Below are 25,823 nucleotides of genomic sequence, written 5' to 3'. Positions count from 1 at the left end.
CAGCGCAATTTGTCCCGGTCTGGAAAGGCGATAGCGCCACGATATATTGCCTTTGAAATTGACGGATTCAGTTAATGAAGCTATGCAGTGTTAGCACCAATGATACCCATAGACCGCTGCACCCTCAGGAATCCACATACTATGATAAGAACGTGGGTCACTGGTGACAGTTTACGGATCCAAGTCTGTGTATGGAGGCAACCATAACGCGCTACACCTAGCGCTCATGGCAGCCTGTCATCCGATGGCTATGTCCTATTAGATAGGTCAGCCGGTGGATGTCCGGCATACACTAGGAACCCCACATTAATAACCTGTTGCTGTACAAGAATAATCCATACCATGGCCGTGTACATGTCCCACAATGACACCCTCGTTTTTAGTGACCATCAAAGTGGGGCACATGAACCTCAGCTACCGCATCGTCCTTGCTCCCTTTCCCACTTTCGTGCCTATATCAGTCGCGCCCTCGGATCCCCACGCAGCCGCTTATCTCCTTCACAGAACAATCAGTGTCTTGAAACCACCCTCGTCACTGAACAGGTAGAATTGTGGAGCGTGTCACTGATGCCATGCATTATGGGGATAGTAGCTTCATTTATGCTAGCTGTGGGCACTTGCTTGTAAGTCGTGGATACAGCCCAGTACTTTCTGAGGGTCTGCATTGGTTTGAGGCCGTGGTATCCATTTCAAAGACGAATGAACTTTGAACAACCTAAAGAAATTGATTTATTGCAGCAAGAGGCGTGCGATCGGGAAACTTCCAACATGCCAAAAGTTGGAATACCCTCCCTGGTGTGACAGCGCGCAGTCAATTTGTGAGAATTGTAAAAGAACGACATGAAAAGCGAGCAAAGTGCAACGTTGTATAAGAATGACATCTGGATTATATCAAGTTCTGTTCCGGAATTTGACAGTCACGTGTCCCGGACAGTGTAGAGTGATACAACGGTGTAAGTCTCACAAGAGATCCTTACCCTTCTGCGGAAGAACGGAGTCGACGGTGCTGTTGTGGAATGGCGCGAGGCGGCCCCGATGAGGCTCTTGTGATTAAAAAGTACCAACATTTCTATAGTAGCAAATCTTGTCCATGAGCTTTGGTAGCTTCACGTAGTAGACGGGTATTCCTTCATCGTAATTCTTGTTCCACACCATTGACCAATGCCTTGGAATCATTTCCCCTCCGGCGTCTCCCACAAACTCCATTGATCAGATTCGTCCGCAGGCGCATGGTCTACGACCATCGAGCGCTCGACGCGTACACGTATATCGAGCTCCATGTCATTGGTATTCCCATTGCGAGGCGATGTGGGCGCGAACTCTGCATCTTTGGAGGTTTTTTTCGACTGGCTCTTAGATTCGAACTGGGAGCGGAGACCAGACAACACTTTTTTCCGTGCACTGAGCGTGGGACGCGCGATGATCACTCTTTCCGAATGTTGGGGGTCTGACTCTGTCATTTCTTCAGGACGCGAGGTGAGCGGAGCAGGAGTGGCGGAATAGACATGGCGAGAGTCAGCGGAATAGCAGTCAAACTCTGGAGTGATGTGTACCTTGTACATGGATGAGGATACGTTGGCTCATGATCCACGTCACAGCATAGCCCATCGATGCCCTAATGATGTTATTTAAACAGTCTGAATCTCAGATGCATGCGAAAAGAGTGCGACACTTACCCTGCCGACTAACAATAGGAGCAGGCCAACATAATTGTTGAGTTTCCACGGTGCAGCAGTGATTGAGCCTACGTACCTGAATCGAGACATCGGTCTTATGATAAAGGATGAGGTTCAGTACGTTCGACGCTGAGGGAATATTAAGAGCGTGATTATCACAAGGAGGACGTCACTTGCCAGTTAACATGACGAAATATCCAATGCCGTCATATATCAGGCTAAGTACAATGAGGGATGCGCATCATCTATGCCAGGGATTAATAACTTACACCCGTATCAGTCGTTCTACTCTAGCAACAATGGTTTAGCGACCGTAAAGAAAGAGAGAAAAGGCGCACCTGCTGCTCAATGGATTATAACGTAGAAGGCTCTTGGTAGAAATAGTCACTACCACAATGTCATACAACATAGCGGCGAGGTAGAAGAACCAAGTTGACAATGTTTTGGCAGCATCTGCTGAGGTGCAGCTATAGTTGATGGAGATATCAACCGAATGCCTCATACGGGTGACAAAAGAACCACATACTTTCCCTAAAAAGAAACGCTATTTGTGTGAGATCTTGTTATGAGGAACATTAACGTACATTAATAACCACAGCTGTTAATTTTGATGGTCAATGCGAGCCCAGGATTGAAATATAGGCCAGAACTCACGGGCCCGTCCAAAGATATCGGTGAACCACTCGACCTAAAACGTATAAGCGAGAAACGTCATGACTGTGTTTGAAGAGCCTACCACAACTATCAAGAAGTATATCAGCAATAGCGAAATTCCAATACCCCTATCTCTCCTTGAAACATTGAATGTCCTATACAGTATTTCAGTCTGTGCAGCTCATGTATGTCCCACAAAAACACTGCAGGACATACCTGACACCTAGGATGACCTGTGATATCATCATTTGTATGACTGCGGTATGATCAATTAGGCCCTGGTGGGTAGACGCCAACAGAGCAAACCTTTGAAAATAGGCGGAACAAGATGATATTGTTGACACGCTTGTTGGGTAAAGTTGGTGGAGAAGTATCCGTAATTGCTGACTACTACGGCCACGACACTGACATAGCTGCATTAAATATGAGCGAAAAAAACCACATGTGAGAGAATCAGAGCAAAAAATACCGTATGAGAATGAATAAGACGCAGGATAGACTGTTGGGAATCAAGCTCATCAACGACTGTATACGAATGCTCGCCTATACATGCCTCATATGAAAAATAGACGATTGGCTTTGGTAAAGGCGCCATTCTGCAGGGAGTGTGAGGATATAACTGGACGTAATCAGTTAGAATACCGCGACAACCACGGGAACGCAACAGGGAAAAGAAAGGCTTACTCGTAAAATGCTATGGAGATAGATGCTATTCGCATATACTTCTCCGATGTTGTACTGTCTATAACCAAATCCCGTTCCATGGTATATATGTAAAGTCCGTGTTGATTCTGGTATGATGGCTCTACGTCAGACAGATCGTCCTTAATTAGGGAGGCAGGGAATGGGGTATATTCTTGATGTAGCAGGGCTCCGTGCTTATGGCAAAGGCTTCTGAAAACGGGGCTTTGTGATCCGGACGCTTCGCTTTTAATAAGAGGAAGCAAGACAGAAAGAGGTGGATCGGAGGATCACGGACTCGGAGGGCATCATTTTTCTAACAAAACGACGCTTTGAAATTGAAAATTGATTGGACATGTTCGAATGTGGATTTCTGGACTTGTCCGAGGGTCGGAAATATTCAGGCCCAGTAAAACTTTCGTGCAAGCCAGCAAGCTTGGCATGCATGTTTTACTTTAATCCACTTTGCTGATGTAAGCAGGGGTTTATGGAATTCATTTATCCAACTTCCCCGAGGAACATTCAGCATCAGTTAGTAACGAGATGATACTGTCCGCTTCCTTAGGCGCGGGTGGTGAGATATGGGGATCGGCGAATTCCCAGTGATCAAACTCTGCGGTCCTGCAGAGTGAGACGATATCCCGTCCCATGACACTGTCTCGATGTGATCATCCCTGCCCCTGTCATACGTAAAAAGATCGCATGCGAACCGGCCTTCAGATGATTCATGCTCTCGTGGACACTAGATAATTGACTTCAGTAACTGGATTGGGAGAGCGCTTGTCGACATCTGCATTACCTTCCGCAACGAAATCTAAGCCAGCGATGGGTGTAGATAAGAGATGTGATATGCACACACGAAAATTTCCGTTTCTTGACAGCGACAGCACGCCTATGTTGTTGAACCACGTGGATAGTTCAGTCGAGTAACAGATATACGGGAGATTTTGATTATTGAGGACGAAAGACGCCACCGTCATTTGCAACAAAGAGATGGTGGGAAAAACAAAAACAAAAAGACAAAGTGGGTTCCACGGTAGTTAGATGTAGGAGTGATTGTCGACTTACTCGGGACGCTGAAGGTGCAATCGATGCAAGAAGTGGGTCAATTAACATATGCGAGCTTGATTGATTTGCACAACTCACTTTGGCACTTGGTATCGTTTCGTCGAGCATATCATACCAGTGTGCTTTCGCAGGCTGCTTAATGAAGACCGGGAAATTTTGTGAAGCATCTGCTTAGGCAAAATGTTCTTCCATTAGACAGAAGGGGGCGTAAGTTCATAGTAAGAATGGAGATGGCTCAAAATTTGCCCTGTTCAACGATTTAGTCAGATCTCTACCCGGTTGGCTCGATAAAAGTTCGATCTGCGACAAGGACATGCCACTGCGGAATTTATACGTGGGTACTCTGCTACTGACTAGTAAAAGAGGGATCAAATAATTTCTCAGATACACCACGCACCTTCATGGCGTCGTATTCGCCTCTCCAAATGCATGATCTAGATCATCAACCTGAAGACACTGAAGGTGATATTCTCCTCCCCGACAAACACACCCCTGAGCATAGCACTGCGGACCCCTCATCTAAACGGCCTGCTTGGGCAGCGCTAGTGCTACAGGTCATCGCAGTTATTTGCGCGTGCGCATTGTATAACGTTGCCTCTGCCTCTGTTTCTGGGCAGCACAATGTCCAAAAATTGCGTCAGCCGAACCAGTTTCCAGGCATAGAATTGGTGGGCAGCCCTCAACAAAAGCAAAGGGGTACGTGAGTTCAGTGATTGTGCACATTATGATTATGTCCTGAACAAACCTGTGTGGCTAGCACCAAAGTTGTACTTTCCAAGCGCCATAGTACGGGTGAACAAAGCATTACCTGACCAAGTGTATAATTCAGGCTCGCACGTCATACTGAGCGACAGCGTAAGTGAAACTCCGTGCCCTGAAGCGACTTAGTTATTGATATTGTTCCAGGACTCGATGTTCTTTCAGTGGCACCTCGGCCAGTCCAAATTCACCTCTTGCTATATCGACAGCATCGTTCCCACTGTTGAAGATGGTCTTGCAGCCAACAAGTCCTATACTTCATCTGGGTCAATCACCGAAATCCAAATTTGGAATGTTACCACTCCTGTCGAGGGCATGACGAACCTCAGCTGGAAGACACGACCCCAACGAATTGCACTAATGGGCACTGTCGCGTTCCTTCCTGAGAAAGACAAGATTGAGCAGCTAGGACTCGAAGATGGCTGGCAATCACAGCTGGCAACGCGGTTCTCGTGTGGTAAGGAAGCGGCTGTTATTACCGTCGAGGTTGCATGCAATAGCTGTAGACTTGAATTCGAGCAAATATTCTCGGTTCCTCCGTTGGGTGAGTACGGCGGTGTCACGGGTTTGAATTGGCAGACTGATCTCATGATGTATCATAGCTTTCGACCTGATGGAAATAGGATAAGTATCATTCAGCAACGGAAAGGAATGAATTTCAAACTCCGTCGGCACTTTTCAACATGGTTTCTATTTCCTATGTATATCATTTAGCCCCGAACGAGAGAGGCGTCTGTAAGATAATGGCGGAGCCTGGCGAGCAAAACGTCGACAAACTCGTTCGCCAAATTGCTAGTTGTGAAAACCCTTCCTATGTTGCAACATGTCTACAAGCTTGTACAAAGTGTTAATCATGTATCGTATGAGGGGCATAAAAACGGAAAAGTACAACGATGAATACAACAGTTTCTGAACACTTTTGCGCTTCTCATTATTGAGTCTACGTACTCTCAGCAACCTTCTTCTTGATAACATCAACCACACCAGGTTCAGCAACAGTGCTGAGATCACCGAGTTGATCGCCTTCACCAGCAACGATCTTGCGCATAATGCGACGCATGATCTGCACCAACATGAATCATTATATGATCGCTTAGGAAGAAACAGGTCTGGACTTGCCTTTCCGGAGCGGGTCTTGGGCAGATCACTGACGATGAAGATCTTTTTAGGTGCCGCGAAGGGGCCAATCACCTTCCTAACTTGGAGTACGAGCTCCTTAGCAAGGGAAGCCTCGTCATTGCGGTCGTATGTGAATTCCCTAATGTATCTGAAGTCAATCGACATTCAACAAAAGGGCAAAAGACTAACGGTTTAAGTGTGACGAAGGCAAATACGGCCTGTCCCGTCAACTCATCAGCAGTACCAATGACTGCAGTCTCGGCGACACCCTTGTGCATGATCAAGGCGGACTCGATTTCAGCAGTCGACAAACGGTGTCCAGAGACATTGATAACATCTACAGAATGGTCATTACAGGCGGGACATCTTCCAAGGGACGTCCTCACCATCAATACGGCCCTTGATCCAAATGTAACCATGTTCATCGCGTGCGGCGCCGTCTCCTGTGTAGAAAGCTCCACCGTATGGCTTCATGTACGTCTCCAGGTAACGGTTGTGGTCGTTGTATACGGTACGGGCAATTGAAGGCCAAGGTTGCTTGATGACAAGAACTCCCTCAACATTGTTGCCCTCTAATTCCTGTGAAACTTTGTTAGTATCATAATCGAACAGAGTGCATTGATTTGAGTACCTTTCCACTGACAGGGTCCAGAATAGCGGGCTCGATACCGAAGAAAGGAACGGTTGCAGAACCAGGCTTAGTCTCAATCGCACCAGGGAATGGAGTAACCACGATCGATCCAGTTTCAGTTTGCCTTGAAGAGGATACTGAGCACGGCCACAAATACTTCGTGAATTCACTTACCAGAACGTATCAACGATAGCGCACTGCTTCTTGCCAACATGTTCGTTGTACCAGTTCCAGGCTTCGGGGTTAATAGGCTCACCGACAGAGCCAAGGACACGTAAGCTACTGAGATCATGGCCCTCCACGTGTTGAGCGCCGAGTCTACGAAGGAGACGAATGGCAGTAGGAGCAGAATAGAACTGGGTAAGCTGATGCTTCTGGACGGTCTGCCAGTAGCGGGATGGCGAGGGGTAAACTGGAGTTGATTCAAAGACGGTAGTGCTGACTCCGTTTGCGAGTGGTCCATAAACGATGTAGGTATGTCCAGTAATCCAACCGATATCAGCCATGCAGGCGAACTTGTCGTCTGGGTGGACATCGAAAACGTATTTAACAGTAAGGGCGGCGCAAAGGAGGTATCCGCCGGTGGTGTGAACGACACCCTTTGGTTTCCCTGTAGATCCAGAAGTCTAAACATAGTTAAAAATCAAGAATAGGTAAAAACACATGGAAAGGAAGCCACTGACGTAAAGAATGAAGAGCGGATCTTCTGAGGACATGATCTCGGGTGGGCAGTAATTAGGGACTTTGGCAGTCTCCTCGTGCCACCACATGTCCCTGCCATCGACCCATGGCACCTGGCCACCGGTGCGTCTGAGAACAAGGACATGTTCAACGACAGGGCATTCCTTGAGAGCAGCGTCTACAATCGCTTTGGTTGCAATTGACTTGCCACCACGCCTGCCTTCATCGCTGGTAAGGACAACGCGCGACTTGCAGTCTTGAACACGATCACGGAGAGACTCTGCGCTAAAGCCAGCAAAGACTACAGAGTGAATAGCGCCAATCCGCGCGCAAGCGAGGAAAGCAGCAACCGATTGCCAAGTCATTGGCAGATATACAGAAACGGTATCGCCCTTCTTGACACCAAGACCCTTTAGGACGTTTGCAATAGAGCAGACCTCGCGGAGCAGCTCCGCATAAGTGACAAGGCAGCCTTCATCGGGTTCGTCGGCCTCGTAGATGATGGCGGTCTGATAGATAGTATAAGATCATGAAACTTGAACAAGAAAGGCGGTATTTACTTTGTTTGGATGTTTAAACGCCCAGCGATCGACACAATTGTAAGATGCATTAAGCCCGCCTTCTGGGAACCAGACGATATCACCGGTTTCAAAACTACCAGCCCGCACAGTATGGAACGGACGGTCCCAGTGTAACATGGTATGGGCCATCTAATGCGTCCATCAATAAGCACGATATAAAAAGAAGTCAATACGCAAACTAGCCTTTCTCCACCAAGCATCAGATTCGTGGCCGAGGGTTTCCGCATGAGAGGACCTATATGCTGCAAGATCAGGACCGACATGAGGAACTTTCAAGCCATTCTTTAGGCGGGGAGCGACGGGATGGATTGGAACAGCGTCTTCAGACATGATGATGGGCGGGAGTTGATGATAGATTGATCACAAGCCCCTTGCTTATAACATACGGGCATCCGACCCCCCACAAATCGTTATTTCGGTTCCTGCACAGCCACGACCCTTTTCGGCGTTAAAAGACATACCACTAGTCAAAATCAAGTTTAATACCATCTGTTTGATCATCGAGCCAAGTTCAACTGACTTTTCGACTGGAAAGAAAGTAGTGCTTCTTCGGGCCTCTTCTCCATTCTTTCTCCCTCTTATGATTGGAGTTCATCATCCCTGTGACCCGTTTTAACTCCTGGGTCCGCACTGGGTCCGCACCTATACCATGAATTTGTAGAATGAAACTCAACCATCATGGCACCATACGGTAAAAATTACACATAACTCAGTAAGCCGATTGAGAAACGACAAACTTGCTGACCGTCAGTTAACAGATGACGCACGAGCGATATATCGAAGGATTAAGTCAAGTTGCACGATTATGCTAAATCATTTACAGTGGCACCCGATGGCTCCGCATGCGAACAACGAGTGTCTGACATTTAATTTGAACATGATTCTGCCTAACGGTTGCCGATCCAAGGTATTCATCAAATGCCGGTGTTGTCTCGAGCTTGGATCTATCACAATCACTAGGACTCGAGGAAATCTTGGAGGCTTTAGATCGGACTATGTTTCTGCCACCCTGCGGCAGTTACATCCGAGTCAGCGACTGATATATCAAGCGTTCGATCTCTATATTGGTGTGCTTATCTTACAGGATTTGCCTGCCGCCCACTGTGACTGTGACTTAAAGTTGACATCGCTATATAGCACCGATACTTACCGGTACTTACCCCTTGATACCCTTGTGTTTCAGATTACTTACTCCATTGTTCATAATCGGCTTGTCGTACGTATTTTCTTGGCCTTCAGTTGCGCGCGTGCTGCTGTCGAAAGCGTTTCGTAATAACTTTAACTTTGTATATGTTATCATGATCAGCTTTGACCCGGACGGCGTCAGTGTTTGTGCGCGGTCCATCATGGATTGTGGACGTTGATGCCGAGCGGCTCGCTCTTAATAGGTCGGGTGATCGATAGTCCTCGTAATTTCTGCATCATCTCCACTATCCCTCAGCCGACTTGAGTTGATGGCTTGGAAGTGCTTGGAGTGGTTCTATGGAGTAAGCGCATGGATCTCTTGGCAACATTGTAAGGCGCAAAGCCGTCGACCTTTGTACACTGGCGACCACTGATATTTTGGCCTACAACCTACTAGTCTTTTGATAGGATGTCTCAGGGCAGTGTGGAAGGCAGACCCTTGCATATTTCGGACGACGGGTCGAAACGAACCACACGGATCTCCGCCGCAGGTTCCCCACTGATATGTCCTACCCCAGTGCCCCATATTCAACCCCGGAATAATATCCTGCTAATGCCGATGTGAAATTGCATAGTACATCTGGACAGCACCGTGGTCAAACCGCATTCGTGCCATGTTTTATGTTTTGAAAAACTGGGACAACCGGAAAGCATTTTTTGGGGCTCAACAGATCATATTGGCACAACAAACACATAGCACGATTTACAAAGCTGGTTGCCGAAATTTGAGGATCAGCTATGCATTACTTCAACGCGCTCTCGAACCAGTGCCGGTGCCGATGATAATACCATTCTAGTTATGTGCACCACAAGTTCACGAATTGCATGCTTCGATTGAATATGGGCCGGCAGACTCTGCTACAGTAAACGTCGCAGATCTGGTCAATTGCCAATTTGCATTGTTAATCCCACAAATCGACCCACAGATAGATGAATGTGTAATTCAGCCCGCAATGTCCAGATTCGCATCATTCTGCAGGGTATGGTTGAAGAATATTCGATCGTTTTGAGAAATGGGTCAACGTACGGACGATAAAAGTAAAAGTCGATATGTTTGGTTGGATCCTAGATTTGCGACATGTCTTAGTAGAGTCAACTGAGGACTACAGTCAATATCTGAAGTACTCGTCGGTCAGAAGACAACGCACCCTCGCACAATATTTAGCAAGTAGGCTGTAGTTGTTAACCTGGGCGCTATTCTCATATACCGTTTGGTTGCGCCCAATGGCCCTATCCTCGACCTTTGCGAGGTTCGTGATCACGAGCGCATTTGGATTTGTCTTGGAAGTTTTGGTTAAATCCCAAATGAGGAAGATGCTCGTTAGATAACTGAATCGATTATTGCTCCCTCAGCTCCGCCACGACCGCAAGTAATTGTATTTTCAGTCTTGCGTCCTAAGGCACATTACTCGCACAAACCATGGGGACTATTCATACCAATGAGCATAATGTGAACGGTCATTGCAAGGCGGAGCCAAAAATAGTTGATGTGATATACGGATGGTCTTTTATCAACTTTGCACGATCGGTGTCATTTCCGGTTTGCTTACACTGTAAAGTCCATGATAACGCTTGCCTTGTATTCGAGAGTAAGTACATTTTCGTGACAACAGAAACCCACGATAAACATTCACCTTCGGATATTCCGTCGCCACTTGCCCCCAATCAAGGGACGGATGAGCATCGTTGGAAATGAAGTCTCGTTTTGTGCAGCAGGTGAATTGTGCAACGGAGATGACACGCATCTATAGTATTTCCACGGTCGCGACATCTATGTGTCAACGGAAGTTATATCTCTGGCTTGTGCAATGATGTCATGGTCCAACGCGATCCTCTTGTAAATATTCTCCGACACGCTGCAGCGCCAGCAAGATGAACCTAAAGGCTGTCCAAGACGAGCGACCGCAATGCTCGTGAGTGAGGCTCTTTTCTTTTTCTACAGGCCCCGAACCTTGTCAGAGTGTCCATCTGGGAGTCGTCCATCGGGCATTCGGGCTCGGTCTATCATCTGCAAGGTCAGGCACCTCGAGGAAGACACCGATCACATGGATGAACAAACGAGAACTTTGTTGAATGTGCTTTAAAATTGCGCGCAAAAACTGAATAAGGACCTCTTGATTGGTGACAAGCAAGTAGTGAAGTCCGTCTGTTTTGATTTGATACGTGATGGACCCTAGGCTAGACCATGCCTCCATCCGGCTTCTGTGACACGGAATGAAATGCAGGTATGCAGTCCGCGAAACCAAGAGTTCTCAGCTGTTTAAGCTGGTGATAAAATTTCAATGCCAGACTTGCAGGCACAGTGTGTCGCAGGCTGCAGCGTAGACCTGTGCGCGAATATGATCTTTAGACAGGGTGTGTGGCGATCTCCTGTTGGAGCCGCTTGAGCATGTTCTGCCTCGTCTTGCTGTAGATTACAGGTAGGGGGCATTGTCGAGCTCAATCCAAACTGTCCTTCGAATAGCCTAGCAGCGTCGGAAGGATAAGGATGCCGACAATACTAATAGAGTAAACACCGTTCGGACTTCCAAATCAGTCGGGGTTCGTAACCTGGATCACGATAGTAATAAGGTACGACTAAGTCATTCATCATCCAGCGACACGCCGGGACCCAGCGCCAAGGTCACAGCTCAGTGCTTGATTAACGTCAACTCTTCATAATAATCGATATATATATACTGTGAGTTGCACGTTTCATCACATAGCTCGGTCTTTGAACGCTGTGTTTGGAAGATTCTCCGACTCGATACACGGCATTAATGGCGCGTCTGACGGAAGAAGACTCTGTCAAGTGCGAAGTTCGCGCACTTGCTATTTGGATCTAGAGCTTATATATTGGCATCACAACTTATCATAAACATCCACCCAGTCTACGAGCCAGTCCATGCACGTACTATATACCTTACATGTGGTTTTGTCGCACACTGCGGCACAACAGACGGTCAAGGTATGAGCGCTTGACGCCTGATCTTTCGTTCTCCGAACTAACTCTCGTACTTCGTTCACAGTATCTTCGAGGTTTGTTGTTGGTTTACTTCCCTCATTCTAGTCTGCGCTCAAAACATTGAAAAAGTTGCGCCGGTCGCGATCTGGGTGAGTGAACCACGTACTCCTCTCGCGAGTGAATGCTGAGACTTTATCATCTTCATTAGGTACTCGATTATTTCTTGACTTTTGAACATGAAGTCCGTCTGTTCAGCAACATGAGCTGCTGGAACATTGTCACTGCCATGTTCATCCTAGCTAGATATACTCCCGTATTATGGATCATCACCGAAATATATCGTGAGTCATGCACTTCGTTGTTGGGGAAAGGTTCTCAGGGACAGTGGTCTGCCAGTCACTCTTAGCCCATATTCAGCAGAAACGGTATGGACTTTCTCTGAACTTTATTCAACGTAATGATGTTAATGCCAAGCAATACAGTGCGTGACACTATATCGAACTAGTGGGGGTAGGTCTCGCGGTCGCTGGTTCTACGTCAGCTAATACATCCTAGCATCCCTCTTTTTTATCATGTCCGCCGCAGAAGGTTAGTTTGTTGATATCAACAAAGAAAGAAAAACTCATATTTCAGGTCTGCTTCTCGTGCGTATACTTGCCTTATGGCATAACAACAGGAAGATAAAGCTATTTTTATTGGCGAGCTACTGGGTAAACGCTTTGAACGTTTTGCCATTCGAAGTGGTAATCTAACTGAGCTTGAAGCTTATTGTTATCGCCATGGTCATTTGCGATGCACTTGTGTGGTCTCTGCTGGAAAGCGTATGTGTGACCTCATCGACTCCGATCGCTTCAAGGTTTACGAAAGTGGAACGCCTGATAACGGGCAAGTTTGTTAGCGCAGCACTGTTTGAACTCAGTGAGCAATTCAAGACGCTGCCTCGAGTTAGCTCTACTCACGAATCATGTTTAGTAGTGATCACTCTTACAATGTATCATTCAATACGACTACGCTTTGATGGTATACGCTCCATCGGTAGAGTGGCGTCAACCTTGTTAAAGGGAAGTTTGCTATATGCACTGTCGCTCCTTGGTACGTCATCCGGTCTATGACTCGTTTTATGTCCCACTTGACTGTGTTTCAAGCAATTTCGATTATAAACATAGCTTCTTTTTCTTTGCCGGTACGTGGTTTCCATGCACCATGCCAGGGTAATATATGAATACTTGGTGCAGGCCTCATCGCGGGGGCAGGGTGGAATTGTATATGTGTAAGGGGGTGCACATTGTAACCGGAGATAACTGACAAATTCTCTGAACCAGGTTCCAAGGTGTCTTGCATGGTGTCTTGGCTTTGCGTGTTCTTTTTGATCTAAGGGATCTAAGGAATACAGGTCAAGATGAAGAACAAGACTATTTATTCACCTCGTATATATCCCTTCCTCGCACTCAGCGCACATCACAAATGATACCAATGACTGTCTTACATGCCGAAAGTAATGCATGATCATACCTCACTGTGTACAACGTCAATATCGCACGCAACGCATGTCGCAATCCTACTAACCGCTCGAATAATCGCACCCTACATATCTCGTTCAATAGAGGATAAATTGAATAATACAGGATGACGTTGTATATTCATGTACAATCGGATATGAGTATGTTACGATCAGATGTATTTGGTGGCGCGGAGATTGATGCGTCCTTTCCCCCTAGGGTTCTGATCACATCATGGCCCGTTGATATTGTAACTTCTGCATCCGCACTGGGTCCGCGGGAACGAGAGGTATGATCGGAAATCACCGCTGTTGATATCGAGGCGCACACCTATCTACGTGTTAGTCGCGTCGCCTTAAGATGCCGCCAGAACAGTACCAAATAACTGCGGAAAAGAATTAGCTGACCCCAGAAGATGGCAGTGTACGTTGTCGGCACTGTGGATAATGAAAGCAGCCTTGAATTCAGGGAGGACCTGATGGCGACGTGACCAGTGATCTCAGATTAGTACACTAGTAGTACTTACTACAGTTAACGTCTGGTGCTTGTGAGGTCCTCGTCCGGGCATTTCCGACACGCAAGTTCTGATTTTCCGGTAAGATGACGCCGTGCCCTGCGGGCTGTGCCGCGGTGGGGTATTGTACCGAGTACATATACTAGTAGCACCGGGTCGCCCCATGATACTAAGTAAGCTGTACTCACTGGTCGTCATCAGATTGCTGAGGCCAGAGGGCAATGCGTTCCGGGCGCTCTAGCCTCCTGCCTTCTGCCAGTTGCTCAAGGGCTTCCTCCCTGGTAGATCCTCCTGCAATGATAGCGTTAAGCTAACCTGCGTATGCGGAGAACTCGAAGTTCGGTTGTGCTTCGAGCGCCAGGTCGGCCAAGATGCATTTCATGTGGGGCCAAGGTATGTCGGGAGTTGTTGAGATAGGAATACACAAACCTAAGTAAAGGGAGAGGAATAAATGAAGGAGATACGAAGTCGTCGAGGACGACTGAGTACTGAGTACTGAGTACTGAGATCTGAGAGCTGGAAGACGATGCCTGCTAGTATAAAATACCAATAGTGAACAGGTGCATATGATATTACACCATCCAATTAGTAATGCGCTTACTAGTACTTCTCTGCGTCTTCCTTTACCTCGTTGGAGTGATCCGAGCTGCACCTACAACAAATACAACAGATACTACTAGTGACATTTTTAAAGCCCCATCGTTCACCACCAGAACCCTATGGAGCATCATTTCTAGCTCCGTTCTCACTCTTTTTGCATGCGTTTACAGTGCCATCCACCCTAATATTCCGAGTCCTAAGCACAGCGGCTACCCTCATACTCTATGGCGACAACTTGGCATGATGATAATGGCACTGATCCTTCCTGAACTGATCGTCACATGGGCTATGCGCCAATGGTTCAGCGCTCATCAAGTTACAAGGCAGTTCGAGAATTCGGGGTATCCCAACGTTCGTCCGGAGTCTGAAGGTGCGTTGTGCATTTGGAAACCCTACATCTCATAGCTCACTATACACGTCCTTAGAAATTGGTTCTGCTAAAGTATTTGGAAATCGCTTCCTTCGCTGTATTCTCTTGCCTTTCGTTCACCTCTTTCACCTCCTTGCTAAAGGTGTATTATCTATACCGGTATCTCTTTTGCGTGTCCTTTGTGCTCCTGTGATGTGGGTCGCAAGGCGGATTAAGTCAGAGCAGTCCGAGTCTGACTTGGAAGGTAAGCCCCATTCGTGCTCACCCAAACGTTGGCTCATGTGCATCCTTAGATTATACGTGGACTCAGACGCACAGCTTCTTTGTGCTGATGGGTGGTTTTATGCTTTATGTGGACGGGAAACCTTGCCTTACACTACGTCCTGATTACATTCTCAAACTGATACGTGAAGGGTGTATCGACGTCCCTACCCTAACGGCAAAGCAGATTCACGACAGGAGTAAAGGCAATGTGATATCGAAAGGATTGGTCATTCTTCAGGTGGCCTGGTTCGTTATACAACTCCTCACCCGCGCCATCTACCATCTCGAAACCACCCAGCTTGAAATGGGGACACTCGCTTTTGCGGTTCTCAATTTCCTAACCTATGCTGCGTGGTGGAACAAGCCTCTTGATGTGCAATGTCCACATCCAGTGTACTGGAAGTTGACCGAGTCAATGCCAGAGGATCACATTGAGTATGTATGCGCCTTAACAGTTATCGCTGCTGATCATGTCAGCCTTAGTGTCAGTGACAGAGACGAACTCGCTCGGTTTGGGATCTTGGCACCATTCTTCCGCCCAATTCTAGAATTGTTGGGCATTCCTGACATACCCACATCTCGAAAGCTCCAAGTCCCAACATTCGATGGCAGCATCAATCTCGAAGATTCGGACAAGAACGTTCTTAAGATTGCTGCATTACTTATGGCAATCATTTTTGGCGTCATCTATTATATGGCTTGTATTTTTACCCTCTTCACAGGCCAGGAACAGTTCTTATGGTTCATGAGTGCCTCCGTTATAATATGGATACCCTTGTTTTATGTCGTTGCTCTATTTCGCTTGGTGCTCCTGTCCTGGCTGTCCACACCATTTTACATCCTGGTCTGTTCACTTCAAGCGATATTGTACATCACGGCTCGTACAGTCCTTCTGGTACTGATGTTTACCACTTTACGCGATATTTCTCCTGACGCATACAAAGCGGTGTCGTGGACTAGTTTGGTGCCACACTTATAATTCTTGACCATGATACTAACTATACACTCCATACTTTTCTCATGATATTCAGATACAGCATTCGTGTGACTGACGATGGACTTAGCATGACACAGGCCGAACAAACACTGCTCGAGTCTTGCTCATCACCATGGACGGCAGCGAAATAGGGCTGTTTGGTACGCTGCGGCTGATGAAACCGACGACTGATGAGCAGGTAGCAGCATTCCTAATCAACGAGAAGACAGTTAGCTTTGGGCGCTGCAGGGATCAGGGTATGGTATGGTTGAAGAAGATTCAATTGTTTTAAAAATAGATCGACGTATGGACGGTTAACCTGAGCCCAATTTTCATGCAACGTTGGCCTGACAGCCAATTGAGAGGCAGGCTATCCTTGACCGTTGTGAGGTTCGTGATCATGAGCGCATTTGAATTTGTCTTGGAAGGATTGGCCAGATCCGATATGAGGAAGATGCTTGTTAGAAAACTGGATCGATGGTTGCTCGTGAGTGAAGCTCTTTTCTTTTTCTACAGGCGAACCTTGTCAGAGTGTCCATCTGGGAGTCGTCCATCGGGCATTCGGGCTCGGTCTATCGTCTGCAAAGTCAGGCACCTAGAGGAAGACACCAATCACATGAGTCATGGATGAACAAACAAGAATTTTGTTGAATGTGCTTTAAAATTGCGCGCAAAAACTGAATAAGGACCTCTTGATTGGTGACAAGCAGGTAGTGAAGTCCGTCTGGTGACAGTCCGCGAAACCAGGAGTTCTCAGCTATTTAAGCTGGTGATAAGATTTCAATGCCAGACCTGCAGGCACGGTGTGTCGCAGGCTGTAGCGTAGACCTGTGCGCGAATATGATTTTGATTTTCAGACGAGGATGAAAGGGTGCGTGGCGATCTCCTGCAGGAGCCGCTTGAGCATGTTCTGCCTCTTCTTGCTGTAGATTACAGGTAGGGGGCATTGTTGTACTCAATCCAAACTGCCCTTCGAATAGCCAGGTAGCGTAGTGGCGTCGGAAGGATAAGTTGGATTATTTGACGAAATTTACGCTTGGCAGGTAAAAACCGTAAATGGGAATCTGCCGCGCCCGCCGCTGAGTTATGCAAAGTAGTAAACACCGCTCGGACTTCCAAATCAGGGATTCGTAGTAACCTGATCATGATAGTAAGGTACGACTAGATATCATAAGTCATCCCATTGCATCATCGAGCAGTGTTCTGCCGGTCAATGAACGTTTATTAGAGTTAGCGTACGTTCAGCGATGAACTTTCCCATGGATGCAAGTGAACTGAACCCGTTCAGTGCCAGAAGTCCGGTCTGGATATTATATAATCACTTATGATTGGACGATGAAGAAAGAGTGAACAAACATCAAAAGACGTTGTAACATATTCCCTTCTACATATCATCTGCTACGACATATTTGCGATTGGTATTCTCGGTACAGTACACGATGTACATTGTATGGTACACAAAATCCGTAATAAATCTATTCAGCGAGGACATCATCAACTTGAGGAAACTCCGGATCTTCGATTCCTTCCACATCTAAGTCGAGAAGCTCGTACAACTCGAGCTCGGCATCTAAACCTCTAATGGCCGTTTTGTAGAAAGATCACAGCCATTCCTCAGCGCGAGAATAATCAAGCAATTCACTGATGGCAATGGGAGTGAATGAATCAGTAGTGGGCACTGAGTGCATCATTTCTGTGGCGGAAAAAACTTCCTCTTCATCAACAGCTCGGATGAGGTCTCATGCGAGCTCGCTTATCCCTTGCCTCTCGAAGCTGCACTGCTCTCGTTCGCCGCTTCCTGCCAATGGAGCATCCAAGTCATCCACTGTTTCAGTGGACTCTGCTTTCTCATCACAGTACCGGCACTTAATACAAGTGCCTGCAATTGCAGCTTCATCTCTCGGTGCATCTCGCTGACCTGCGTGGATTTGCTGTTCATCCAATGCATGCTCGTTAGCCATGCGCTGCTAGTAGAGCCTCGCACATATCACTTTTGCCTTTCCACTGACCATTGAAGCACTTTCTTTAGCAGCATAACCTGGATGTTCGACAAAGTGATCCCACCACCATCCTCGGTTTGATTTCTTGCCGGTCTTCGCCATCGAGTCGGTTTCGGTGTGTCCAACGTTGAGAGTAGTGGCTGCGGCCTGCAGGTTCTTGAAGTGTGCCCCCCAGCCGAACAGGCCTAAACCGCATGCTTACAATCAGACTGCGTGAAGATATCTAATCGATAACCATTGATATAGTATCAACCAAGTATGGTATAGTCTAATGAGGTAGGACCACAGAACCGCTCAAAGTCATGTTCAGGTGAACGACAGTAAACTTCACCGAATTTCCCACGAATCGCAGTCAATGACTGTGACCTTGGTTCACTGACCGGCAGAACACTGTCATCGAGCGACACGCCCGAGCCGAGCGCCAAGGTTACAGCTCAGCTGTACTCAGTGCTCGATTAAGCTCAACTCTTGATAATCATCGATATATATACATACTGTGCTTGCACGTTTCATTACGGTCTTTAAACGCTGTGCTTGGAAGATTCTCCCGCACGGCATTAATGGCGCGTCTGACGGAAGAAGACTCTGTCAAGTGCGAAACTCGCGCACTTACTCTTTGGATCTAGAACCTATATATGAACATCGGAACTTCTCATAAACATTCACCCATTCTACGAGCCAGTCCACGCACGTACTGTATCCCTTACGTATGGTTTTGTCGCACACTGCTCATCAGACGGTTGAGGTATGAGCGCTTGACGCCTGATCTTTCGTTCTCCGAACTAACTCTCGTACTTCGTTCACAGTATCTTCGAGGTTTGTTGTTGGTTTACTTCTCTCATTCTAGTCTGCGCTCAAAACATTGAAAAAGTTGCACCGGCCGCGATCTGGGTGAGTGAACCGCGTACTCTTCTCGCGAGTAATGCTGAGACTTTACTATCTTCATTAGATACTCGATTATTTTTTGACTTTTGAACATGAAGTCCGTCTGTTCAGCAACATGAGCTGTTGGAACATTGTCACCGTCATGTTCATCCTAGCTAGATATGCTCCCATAATATGGATCATCACCGAAATATATCGTGAGTAATCCACTTTATTGTTAGGGAAAGGTTCTCAGGGGCAGTCGTCTGCCAGTCACTCTTAGCCCATATTCAGCAGAAACGGTATGGACTTTCTGTGAACCTTATTCAACGCAATGATGCTAATGGTAAGCAATACAGTGCGTGACACTAAATCCAACTAGTGCGAGTAGGTCTCGGGGTCGCTGGTTCTACGTCAGCTAATACATCCTAGCGTCCCTCTTTTTTATCATGTCCGCCGCAGAAGGTTAGTTTGTTGGCATCAACAAAGAAGAAAAACTGATGTTCTAGGTCTGCTTCTCGTGCGTATACTTGCCTTATGGCATAACAACAGGAAGATAAAGCTATTTTTATTGGCGAGCTACTGGGTAAACGCTTTGAACGTTTTGCTATTCGAAGTGGTGATTTAACCGAGCTTGAAGTTTATCGTTGTCGCCATGGTCATTTGCGATATACTTCTGGCGCTTCTGCTCGAAAGCATATGTGTGCCCGCATCGATTCCGATGGTTTCAGACCTCACCAACATGGAACAGCTGATAATGGGCAAGTTTATCAGTGCAGCACTGTTTGAACTGAGTGAGCAATTCAAGACGCTGCCTCGAGTTAGCTCTACTGACGAATCATGTTCAGTAGTGATCACTCTTACAATGTATCATTCAATACGACTGCGCTTTGATGGTATACGCTCCATCAGTAGAGTGGCGTCAACCTTGTTGAATGGAAGTTTGCTATATGCACTGTCGCTTCTTGGTACGTCATCCGGGTTATGACTCGTTTTGTGTCCCACTTGACTGTGTTTCAAGTAATTTCGATTATAAACATAGTTTCTTTTTCTTTGCCGGTACGTGGTTTCCATGCACCACGCCAGGGTAATATATGAATTCCTGGTGCAGGTCTCATCGCAGGAGAAGGATGGAATCATGGATGTGTAAGTGACTGTACATCGTAACCAGAGATAACTGACAAATTGTCTGAACCAGGTTTCAAGGTGTCTTGCATGGTGTCTTGGCTTCGCGCGTTCTTTTTGATCTAAGGGATCTGGGGGATACAGGTCAAGATGAAGAACACGACTACTTATTCACCTCGTTTATATCCCTTCCTCGCACTCAGCCCGTATCACAAATGATACCAATGACTGTCTTACATGCCGAAAGTAATGCATGATCATACCTCACCGTGTACACCGTCAATATCGCACGCACGCATGTCGCAATCCTACTAACCGCTCGAATAATCGCACCCTACATATCTCGTTTAATGGAGGATACATTGAATATCCAGGATGACGTTGTATGTTCATATACAATCGGATATGAGTATTTTACGATCAGATGTATTTGGTGGCGTGGAGATTGATGCGCCCTTTCCCCCTAGGACATCATGGCTCGTTGACGTTGTAGTAACTTCTGCATCCGCACTGGGCCCGCAGGTATGATCGGAAATCACCGCTGTTGATATCGAGGCGCACACCTATCTATTACGCGTTAGTCGCGTTGCCTTAACATGCCGCCAGAACCGTGCCAAATACTAACTACGGGAAATAATTGACTGACTCCAGAAGATGACAGTGTACCTCGTCGGCACTGTGGATAATGAAAGCAGCCTTGAATTCAGGTATCTGCCACTACATGTCCAGTAAGGAGAGAGTTTCTGTCGGAGGTCTGCGCGTTAGTTGAAGGGTTCACATTCTAATCTAAGAAGTAAAGTACGATGGTTTTCGGAAACGCACGGGCGCTCGCATGGCTTTCGCCTATTTCGCCTATTTCGCTAAAGGCCACATGGGAACGCTTAGCTCGCTTAAACCTCTTTTTGGAAACTCGCGTGGCTTTGTCACGTGTTTTCGAGCGCCGACTCAAATAGCGTCGCCCTTTGGGAAGTTAGCATGACCTTGGTATCTGTATATGTACATGGCATTAAATAATGAAAAAAAGATGTGTTTGAGCAGGGTCCAGGCAAGGCAGATATGTGATTATATTTGAGTTTTTTCCCTACTGTAATTGTTATGATAGTATTTGTATACATACAGCAAATAACAGAACAACATATAATACAATTACAGATGGGAAAACAAATATGAAATAAAAGAGATTGGGGGATGAATGACAGAAGGTAATGAAAAAATAATGGAAGGGAGAAAAAGGCCACTGAGAGACTCAAAAAATGGAGAATGGGAATGGGAAACTGGGAGAACCAGAGGACGGGAGACGGGAGACGGGAGACGGGAGACGGGAGATGGGAGACGGGAGACGGGAGGCACAGAAAAATGGGAAAATGAATACATTCAATGATACTGTTACATATTTTGTAATTTTATGTTGTGTAGTAGATTGTATTTTTACTTTTGTCAAAATCCTGCTCAAATAATGTAGAACTGACTGATCTTATGTACAGTAATGTACTATGTACTTTTACATGGTGTGGTAGATTGTACTTTTAGTTTTTTCAAATGGTGCTCATAAATGTGCCTCTTTTTCAAAATACACTATTGAGGTGTGATCTTATTCAAAATACACAATTTATTAGGATGCAGCCTGAGGCCAGGAAGCCAAAGGAGGGCGCAGCCCTCCTTGGCTTCCTGTGACAAAGGAACAATGCTCATCAGGAGCCTTCTGAATTATTGGGATGAAGCTGAGGCCAGGAAGCTAAAAAAAGAGTGCGAAGCACTCTTTTTTGCTTCCTGTGCCGAAGGCAGAACGGGTGTGGACTAGTATATATAAGCACAGAGTGATTGATCCCGCGGAACCAATTCGTGTCTACCCCACGTGCGAGCTCCTGGCAGCTGAGCGCCACCCGTTTTGCAATGGTTCGATCTCTCTGTCTGCTATGATCTCCTTTTGCTAAATATTATAGAACTCGTTCGGTGTCCGGGTTGGTATAATACGACACACTCCCTCCATGCATCTCCTTCCTCCCTCAAGTTCACCCTTTGCGCCCTCCCCTCTACCTCTTCCATCCTCTCTTCCTCTTCAGCTTCAGACTTCTGTTCCTCCTGTCGCTCCACCCTTCCCTCAAAATTGTCCTCCTGTTCTTGTATAACGGCCTTCTTGGACGCATCGAGTCCGAGAGCTACAGCAGAGATACGCACTAATTTCAAGTTGGCACCTTTAGCAGGTGCAACCAACTTCGAAGGTGTGTATATCAATACAATACTCGCTAGGCGTAGCAGTGACCGAGGCCGGTATAATATGATCAGGACTCGGAGTGAGGACTCGTGAGTATCATGACAGAACATTACCATGATTTACCTATGTCCCATATTAATATGAATCATACCGCTCAGAACTCGAACAACAACTGGTATACCCGGCAGGCAGTAGCGTCGTTGGATGACTACAAACTCTCGGTATGTGTGAATAAGGACCTCTTGAGTGGTGACACGCAGGTACATAGTCAAGTCCGTCTGTCTTGATTCGATACGTGATGGACCCTGGGCTAGACCACGCCTCCGTCCGACTTCTGTGACACGGAATGAAATGCAAGTCTGCAGTCCGCGAAACCAGGAGTTCTCAGCTGTTTAAGCTGGTGATAAAATTTCAATGCTAGACCTGCAGGCACGGTGTGTCGCAGCGTAGACCTGTGCGCGAATATGATCTTTAGACATGGATGAAAGGGTGTGTGGCGATCTCCTGCAGGAGCCGCCTGAACGTGTTCCGCCTCTTCTTGGTGTAGATTACAGGTAGGGGGGCATTGTCGAGTTCAATCCAAACTAGCCTATGTAGTACTAGCGTCAGAAGCCGATAATACTAGAGTAAACGTAAACACCGCTCGGACTTCTAAATCAGTCGGGATTCGTAACCTTTCCGTGATAGCCTTAAGGTACGACTACATAGGTATCACAAGTCATTCATCATCGAGCGACACGCCCGGACCGAGCGCCAAGGTCACAGCTCAGCGCTCAGTGCTCAGTGCCCGATTAACGTCAGGCTTCAGCCTCAGCTCTTGATAATCATCGATATATATATACCGTGAGTTGCACGTTTAATTACATAGCTCGGTCTTTGAACGCTGCGCTTGGAAGATTCTCCGACTCGATGCACGGCATTAATGGCGCGTCCGACCGAAGAAGACTCCTTCAAGCACTTGCTCTTTGGGTCTAGAACTTATATATTAAGCATCAGAACTTATCATAAATATCCACCCAGTCTACGAGCCAGTCCACGCACGTACTACTATATACCTTACATATGGTTTTGTCGCACACTACACAACAGACGTTCAAGGTATGAGCGCTTGACGCCTGATCTTTCGTTCTCCGAACTAACTCTCGTACTTCGTTCACAGTATCTTCAGGGTTTGTTGTTGGTTTACTTCCCTCATTCCAGTCTGTGCTCAAAACATTGAAAAAGTTGCACCGGCCGCGATCTGGGTGAGTGAACCACGTCCTCTTCTCGCGAGTGAATGCTAGAACTTTATTGTCTTTATTAGATACTCGATTATTTTTTGACTTTTGAACGTGAAGTCCGTCTGTTCAGCAACATGAGCTGCTGGAACATTGTCACCGTCATGTTCATCCTAGCTAGATATGCTCCCGTAATATGGATCATCACCGAAATATATCGTGAGTAATCCACTTTATTGTTAGGGAAAGGTTCTCAGGGGCAGTCGTCTGCCAGTCACTCTTAGCCCATATTCAGCAGAAACGGTATGGACTTGATGTGAACCTTATTCAACGTAATGATGCTAATGGTAAGCAATACAGTGCGTGACACTAAATCCAACTAGTGCGAGTAGGTCTCGGGGTCGCTGGTTCTACGTCAGCTAATACATCCTAGCGTCCCTCTTTTTTATCATGTCCGCCGCAGAAGGTTAGTTTGTTGGCATCAACAAAGACGAAAAACTGATGTTTCAGGTCTGCTTCTCGTGCGTATACTTGCCTTATGGAATAACAACAGGAAGATAAAGCTATTTTTATTGGCGAGCTACTTGGTAAACGCTTTGAATGTTTTGTTATTTGAAGTGGTGATTTGATCGAACTCAAAGCTTATCGTCGTCGCCATGGTCATTTGCGATATACTTCTGGCGCTTCTGCTCGAAAGCATATGTGTGCCCACATCGGCTCAGATGGTTTCAGACTTTACGAAAATGGAACACCTGATAATGGGCAAGTTTGGTAGCGCAGCACTGTTTGAATTGAGTGAGCAATTCAAGACGCTGCCTCGAGTTAGCTCTACTGACGAATCATGTTCAGTAGTGATTACTCTTACAATGTATCATTCAATACGACTACGGTCTGATGGTATACGCTCCATCGGTAGAGTGGCGTCAACCTTGTTGAAGGGAAGTTTGCTATATGCACTGTCACTTCTTGGTACGTCATCCGGGTTATGACTCGTTTTATGTCCCACTTGACAGTGTTTCAAGTAATTTCGATTATGAACATAGTTTCTCTTTCTTTGCCGGTACGTAGTTTCCATGCACCACGCCAGGGTAATATATGAATACCTGGTGCAGGCCTCATCGCAGGAGCAGGGTGGAATTATAGTTGTGTAAGTGGCTATACATCGTAACCAGAGATAACTGACAAATTGTCTGAACCAGGTTTCAAGGTGTCTTGCATGGTGTCTTGGCCTCGCGCGTTCTTTTTGATCTAAGGGATCTGGGGGATGCAGGTCAAGTTGAGGAACACGACTATTTATTTACCTCGTTTATATCCCTTCCTCGCACTCAGCCCGTATCACCAATGACTGTCTCACATGCCGAAAGTAATGCATGATTATGCCTCACCGTGTACAACGTCAATATCGCACGCATGTCGCAATCCTGAAAAACATAGCAACGGCTTGAACAATCGCACCCTACATATGTTCAACGGAGGATGAATTGAATGATCCAGGATGACGTTGTATATTCATCCATCGGATATGAGTATTTTTTGATCAGATGTATTTGGCGCGAAGAGTGATGCGTTCTTTCCCCCTAGGGTTCTGATGACATCATGGCCCGTTGACATTGTAACTTCTGCATCCGCACTGGGTCCGCAGGAACGTCGTAGGTATGATCGGAAATCACCGCTGTTGATATCGAGGCGCGCACCTAGTATTAATAGCCAAATAACTGCGGGAAAGAGTTGGCTGACCCCAGAAGATGACAGTGTAGCTTGTCGGCACTGTGGATAATAAAAGTAGCCTTGAATCCAGCCTGAGGTATCTCCAGGAAGGAACTGATGGCGACGTGACAACATCATCTTTCAGTGATCTCAGATTAATATTACACTAGTAGTACTTACTACAAATGTATCACTCAGTGACTCAGGTGTCCTTGTCCGGGCATGTCCGACACGCAAGTTCTGATTTTGCGGGCAAGACGCCGTGCCCTGCGGGCTGTGCCGCAGTGGGGTATTGTACCGAGTATACTACGACAATTCTAACTGCAGTATGTGTTAAAGCGTATATGATTGAACAGAAAGAGAAGTGATACTAATAGTAATACATGAGTATGCGTTCAGTATAAATATGCGTTAAGGCAAATATAAGTGAACAGTACGCGCGCGGTGTCCAATCATTGTCAAGGACGCTTTGATGACGTCTTTGGTGACGCGT

The 25,823-nt window shown here is 46.5% G+C and overlaps 7 protein-coding genes across 7 annotated transcripts; 5 read left to right on the top strand and 2 right to left on the bottom strand.

Moving 5' to 3' along the window:
* Positions 1-1,018: 1,018 nt before the first annotated feature.
* On the bottom strand, positions 1,019-3,355 carry HD556DRAFT_95771 (uncharacterized protein). The gene is made up of 16 exons (XM_041312124.1): positions 3,015-3,355; positions 2,884-2,949; positions 2,800-2,829; positions 2,637-2,743; positions 2,547-2,586; positions 2,413-2,485; positions 2,331-2,364; positions 2,261-2,274; positions 2,203-2,207; positions 2,015-2,143; positions 1,946-1,966; positions 1,854-1,894; positions 1,753-1,805; positions 1,677-1,684; positions 1,554-1,615; positions 1,019-1,462 (listed from the first exon to the last, which is right to left on the bottom strand). The coding sequence occupies exons 1-16, from the start codon at positions 3,092-3,094 to the stop codon at positions 1,173-1,175; spliced, it is 1,053 nt and encodes a 350-aa protein (XP_041153234.1). The 5' UTR covers positions 3,095-3,355; the 3' UTR covers positions 1,019-1,172.
* A 779-nt stretch (positions 3,356-4,134) lies between these two features.
* On the top strand, positions 4,135-5,548 carry HD556DRAFT_95876 (uncharacterized protein). Its single transcript, XM_041312129.1, has 4 exons — positions 4,135-4,775; positions 4,837-4,934; positions 4,986-5,382; positions 5,441-5,548. The coding sequence occupies exons 1-4, from the start codon at positions 4,481-4,483 to the stop codon at positions 5,464-5,466; spliced, it is 816 nt and encodes a 271-aa protein (XP_041153233.1). The 5' UTR covers positions 4,135-4,480; the 3' UTR covers positions 5,467-5,548.
* Positions 5,549-5,778: 230 nt separating this feature from the next.
* Positions 5,779-8,180, bottom strand: HD556DRAFT_1434992 (uncharacterized protein; the record flags this gene model as incomplete). The annotated part of the gene is made up of 9 exons (XM_041305381.1): positions 5,779-5,901; positions 5,958-6,096; positions 6,147-6,294; positions 6,344-6,536; positions 6,589-6,712; positions 6,763-7,214; positions 7,272-7,778; positions 7,830-7,979; positions 8,034-8,180. 9 exons carry the CDS (start codon positions 8,178-8,180, stop codon positions 5,779-5,781), a joined length of 1,983 nt encoding a protein of 660 aa, XP_041153232.1.
* Positions 8,181-11,919: 3,739 nt separating this feature from the next.
* HD556DRAFT_1314020 (uncharacterized protein) lies at positions 11,920-13,253 on the top strand (the record flags this gene model as incomplete). Its single annotated transcript, XM_041300876.1, has 10 exons — positions 11,920-11,982; positions 12,044-12,053; positions 12,085-12,128; positions 12,188-12,320; positions 12,359-12,460; positions 12,613-12,722; positions 12,744-12,897; positions 12,952-13,071; positions 13,146-13,162; positions 13,215-13,253. 10 exons carry the CDS (start codon positions 11,920-11,922, stop codon positions 13,251-13,253), a joined length of 792 nt encoding a protein of 263 aa, XP_041153231.1.
* A 1,330-nt stretch (positions 13,254-14,583) lies between these two features.
* HD556DRAFT_1249348 (uncharacterized protein) lies at positions 14,584-16,205 on the top strand (the record flags this gene model as incomplete). The annotated part of the gene is made up of 2 exons (XM_041298837.1): positions 14,584-14,907; positions 15,273-16,205. 2 exons carry the CDS (start codon positions 14,584-14,586, stop codon positions 16,203-16,205), a joined length of 1,257 nt encoding a protein of 418 aa, XP_041153230.1.
* A 2,488-nt stretch (positions 16,206-18,693) lies between these two features.
* Positions 18,694-21,170, top strand: HD556DRAFT_1539913 (uncharacterized protein; the record flags this gene model as incomplete). Its single annotated transcript, XM_041309732.1, has 15 exons — positions 18,694-18,947; positions 19,009-19,018; positions 19,074-19,093; positions 19,152-19,284; positions 19,323-19,412; positions 19,576-19,652; positions 19,707-19,860; positions 19,915-20,034; positions 20,088-20,125; positions 20,178-20,212; positions 20,265-20,437; positions 20,616-20,713; positions 20,843-20,898; positions 20,921-20,943; positions 20,986-21,170. The coding sequence occupies exons 1-15, from the start codon at positions 18,912-18,914 to the stop codon at positions 21,168-21,170; spliced, it is 1,248 nt and encodes a 415-aa protein (XP_041153229.1). The 5' UTR covers positions 18,694-18,911.
* A 2,298-nt stretch (positions 21,171-23,468) lies between these two features.
* Positions 23,469-25,356, top strand: HD556DRAFT_1539911 (uncharacterized protein; the record flags this gene model as incomplete). The annotated part of the gene is made up of 11 exons (XM_041309731.1): positions 23,469-23,504; positions 23,566-23,575; positions 23,607-23,650; positions 23,710-23,842; positions 23,881-23,970; positions 24,134-24,210; positions 24,265-24,418; positions 24,473-24,592; positions 24,646-24,683; positions 24,736-24,770; positions 24,823-25,356. The coding sequence occupies 11 exons, from the start codon at positions 23,469-23,471 to the stop codon at positions 24,995-24,997; spliced, it is 912 nt and encodes a 303-aa protein (XP_041153228.1). The 3' UTR covers positions 24,998-25,356.
* Positions 25,357-25,823: the final 467 nt, after the last annotated feature.

Source organism: Suillus plorans (genome assembly GCF_016647745.1).
Source record: "Suillus plorans strain S12 chromosome Unknown HD556scaffold_104, whole genome shotgun sequence".
Taxonomy (NCBI): Eukaryota; Fungi; Basidiomycota; class Agaricomycetes; order Boletales; family Suillaceae; genus Suillus; species Suillus plorans.
The sequence above is the reverse complement of the archived record's forward strand: the minus strand, read 5'-3'. Positions and strand labels throughout refer to the sequence as shown.

Coding starts and splice junctions, on each gene's coding strand:
- HD556DRAFT_95771 (XM_041312124.1), bottom strand. CDS start 3,094: ATGGAACGGGATTTGGTTATAGACAGTACAACATCGGAGAAGTATATG. Junction 1,895..1,945: donor GTAGAACGACTGATACGGGT/GTAAGTTATTAA, acceptor CATTGTACTTAG/CCTGATATATGACGGCATTG. Junction 1,463..1,553: donor TATCCTCATCCATGTACAAG/GTACACATCACT, acceptor CGCGTCCTGAAG/AAATGACAGAGTCAGACCCC.
- HD556DRAFT_95876 (XM_041312129.1), top strand. CDS start 4,481: ATGGCGTCGTATTCGCCTCTCCAAATGCATGATCTAGATCATCAACCT. Junction 4,776..4,836: donor CCCTCAACAAAAGCAAAGGG/GTACGTGAGTTC, acceptor CTGTGTGGCTAG/CACCAAAGTTGTACTTTCCA. Junction 4,935..4,985: donor ACGTCATACTGAGCGACAGC/GTAAGTGAAACT, acceptor ATATTGTTCCAG/GACTCGATGTTCTTTCAGTG.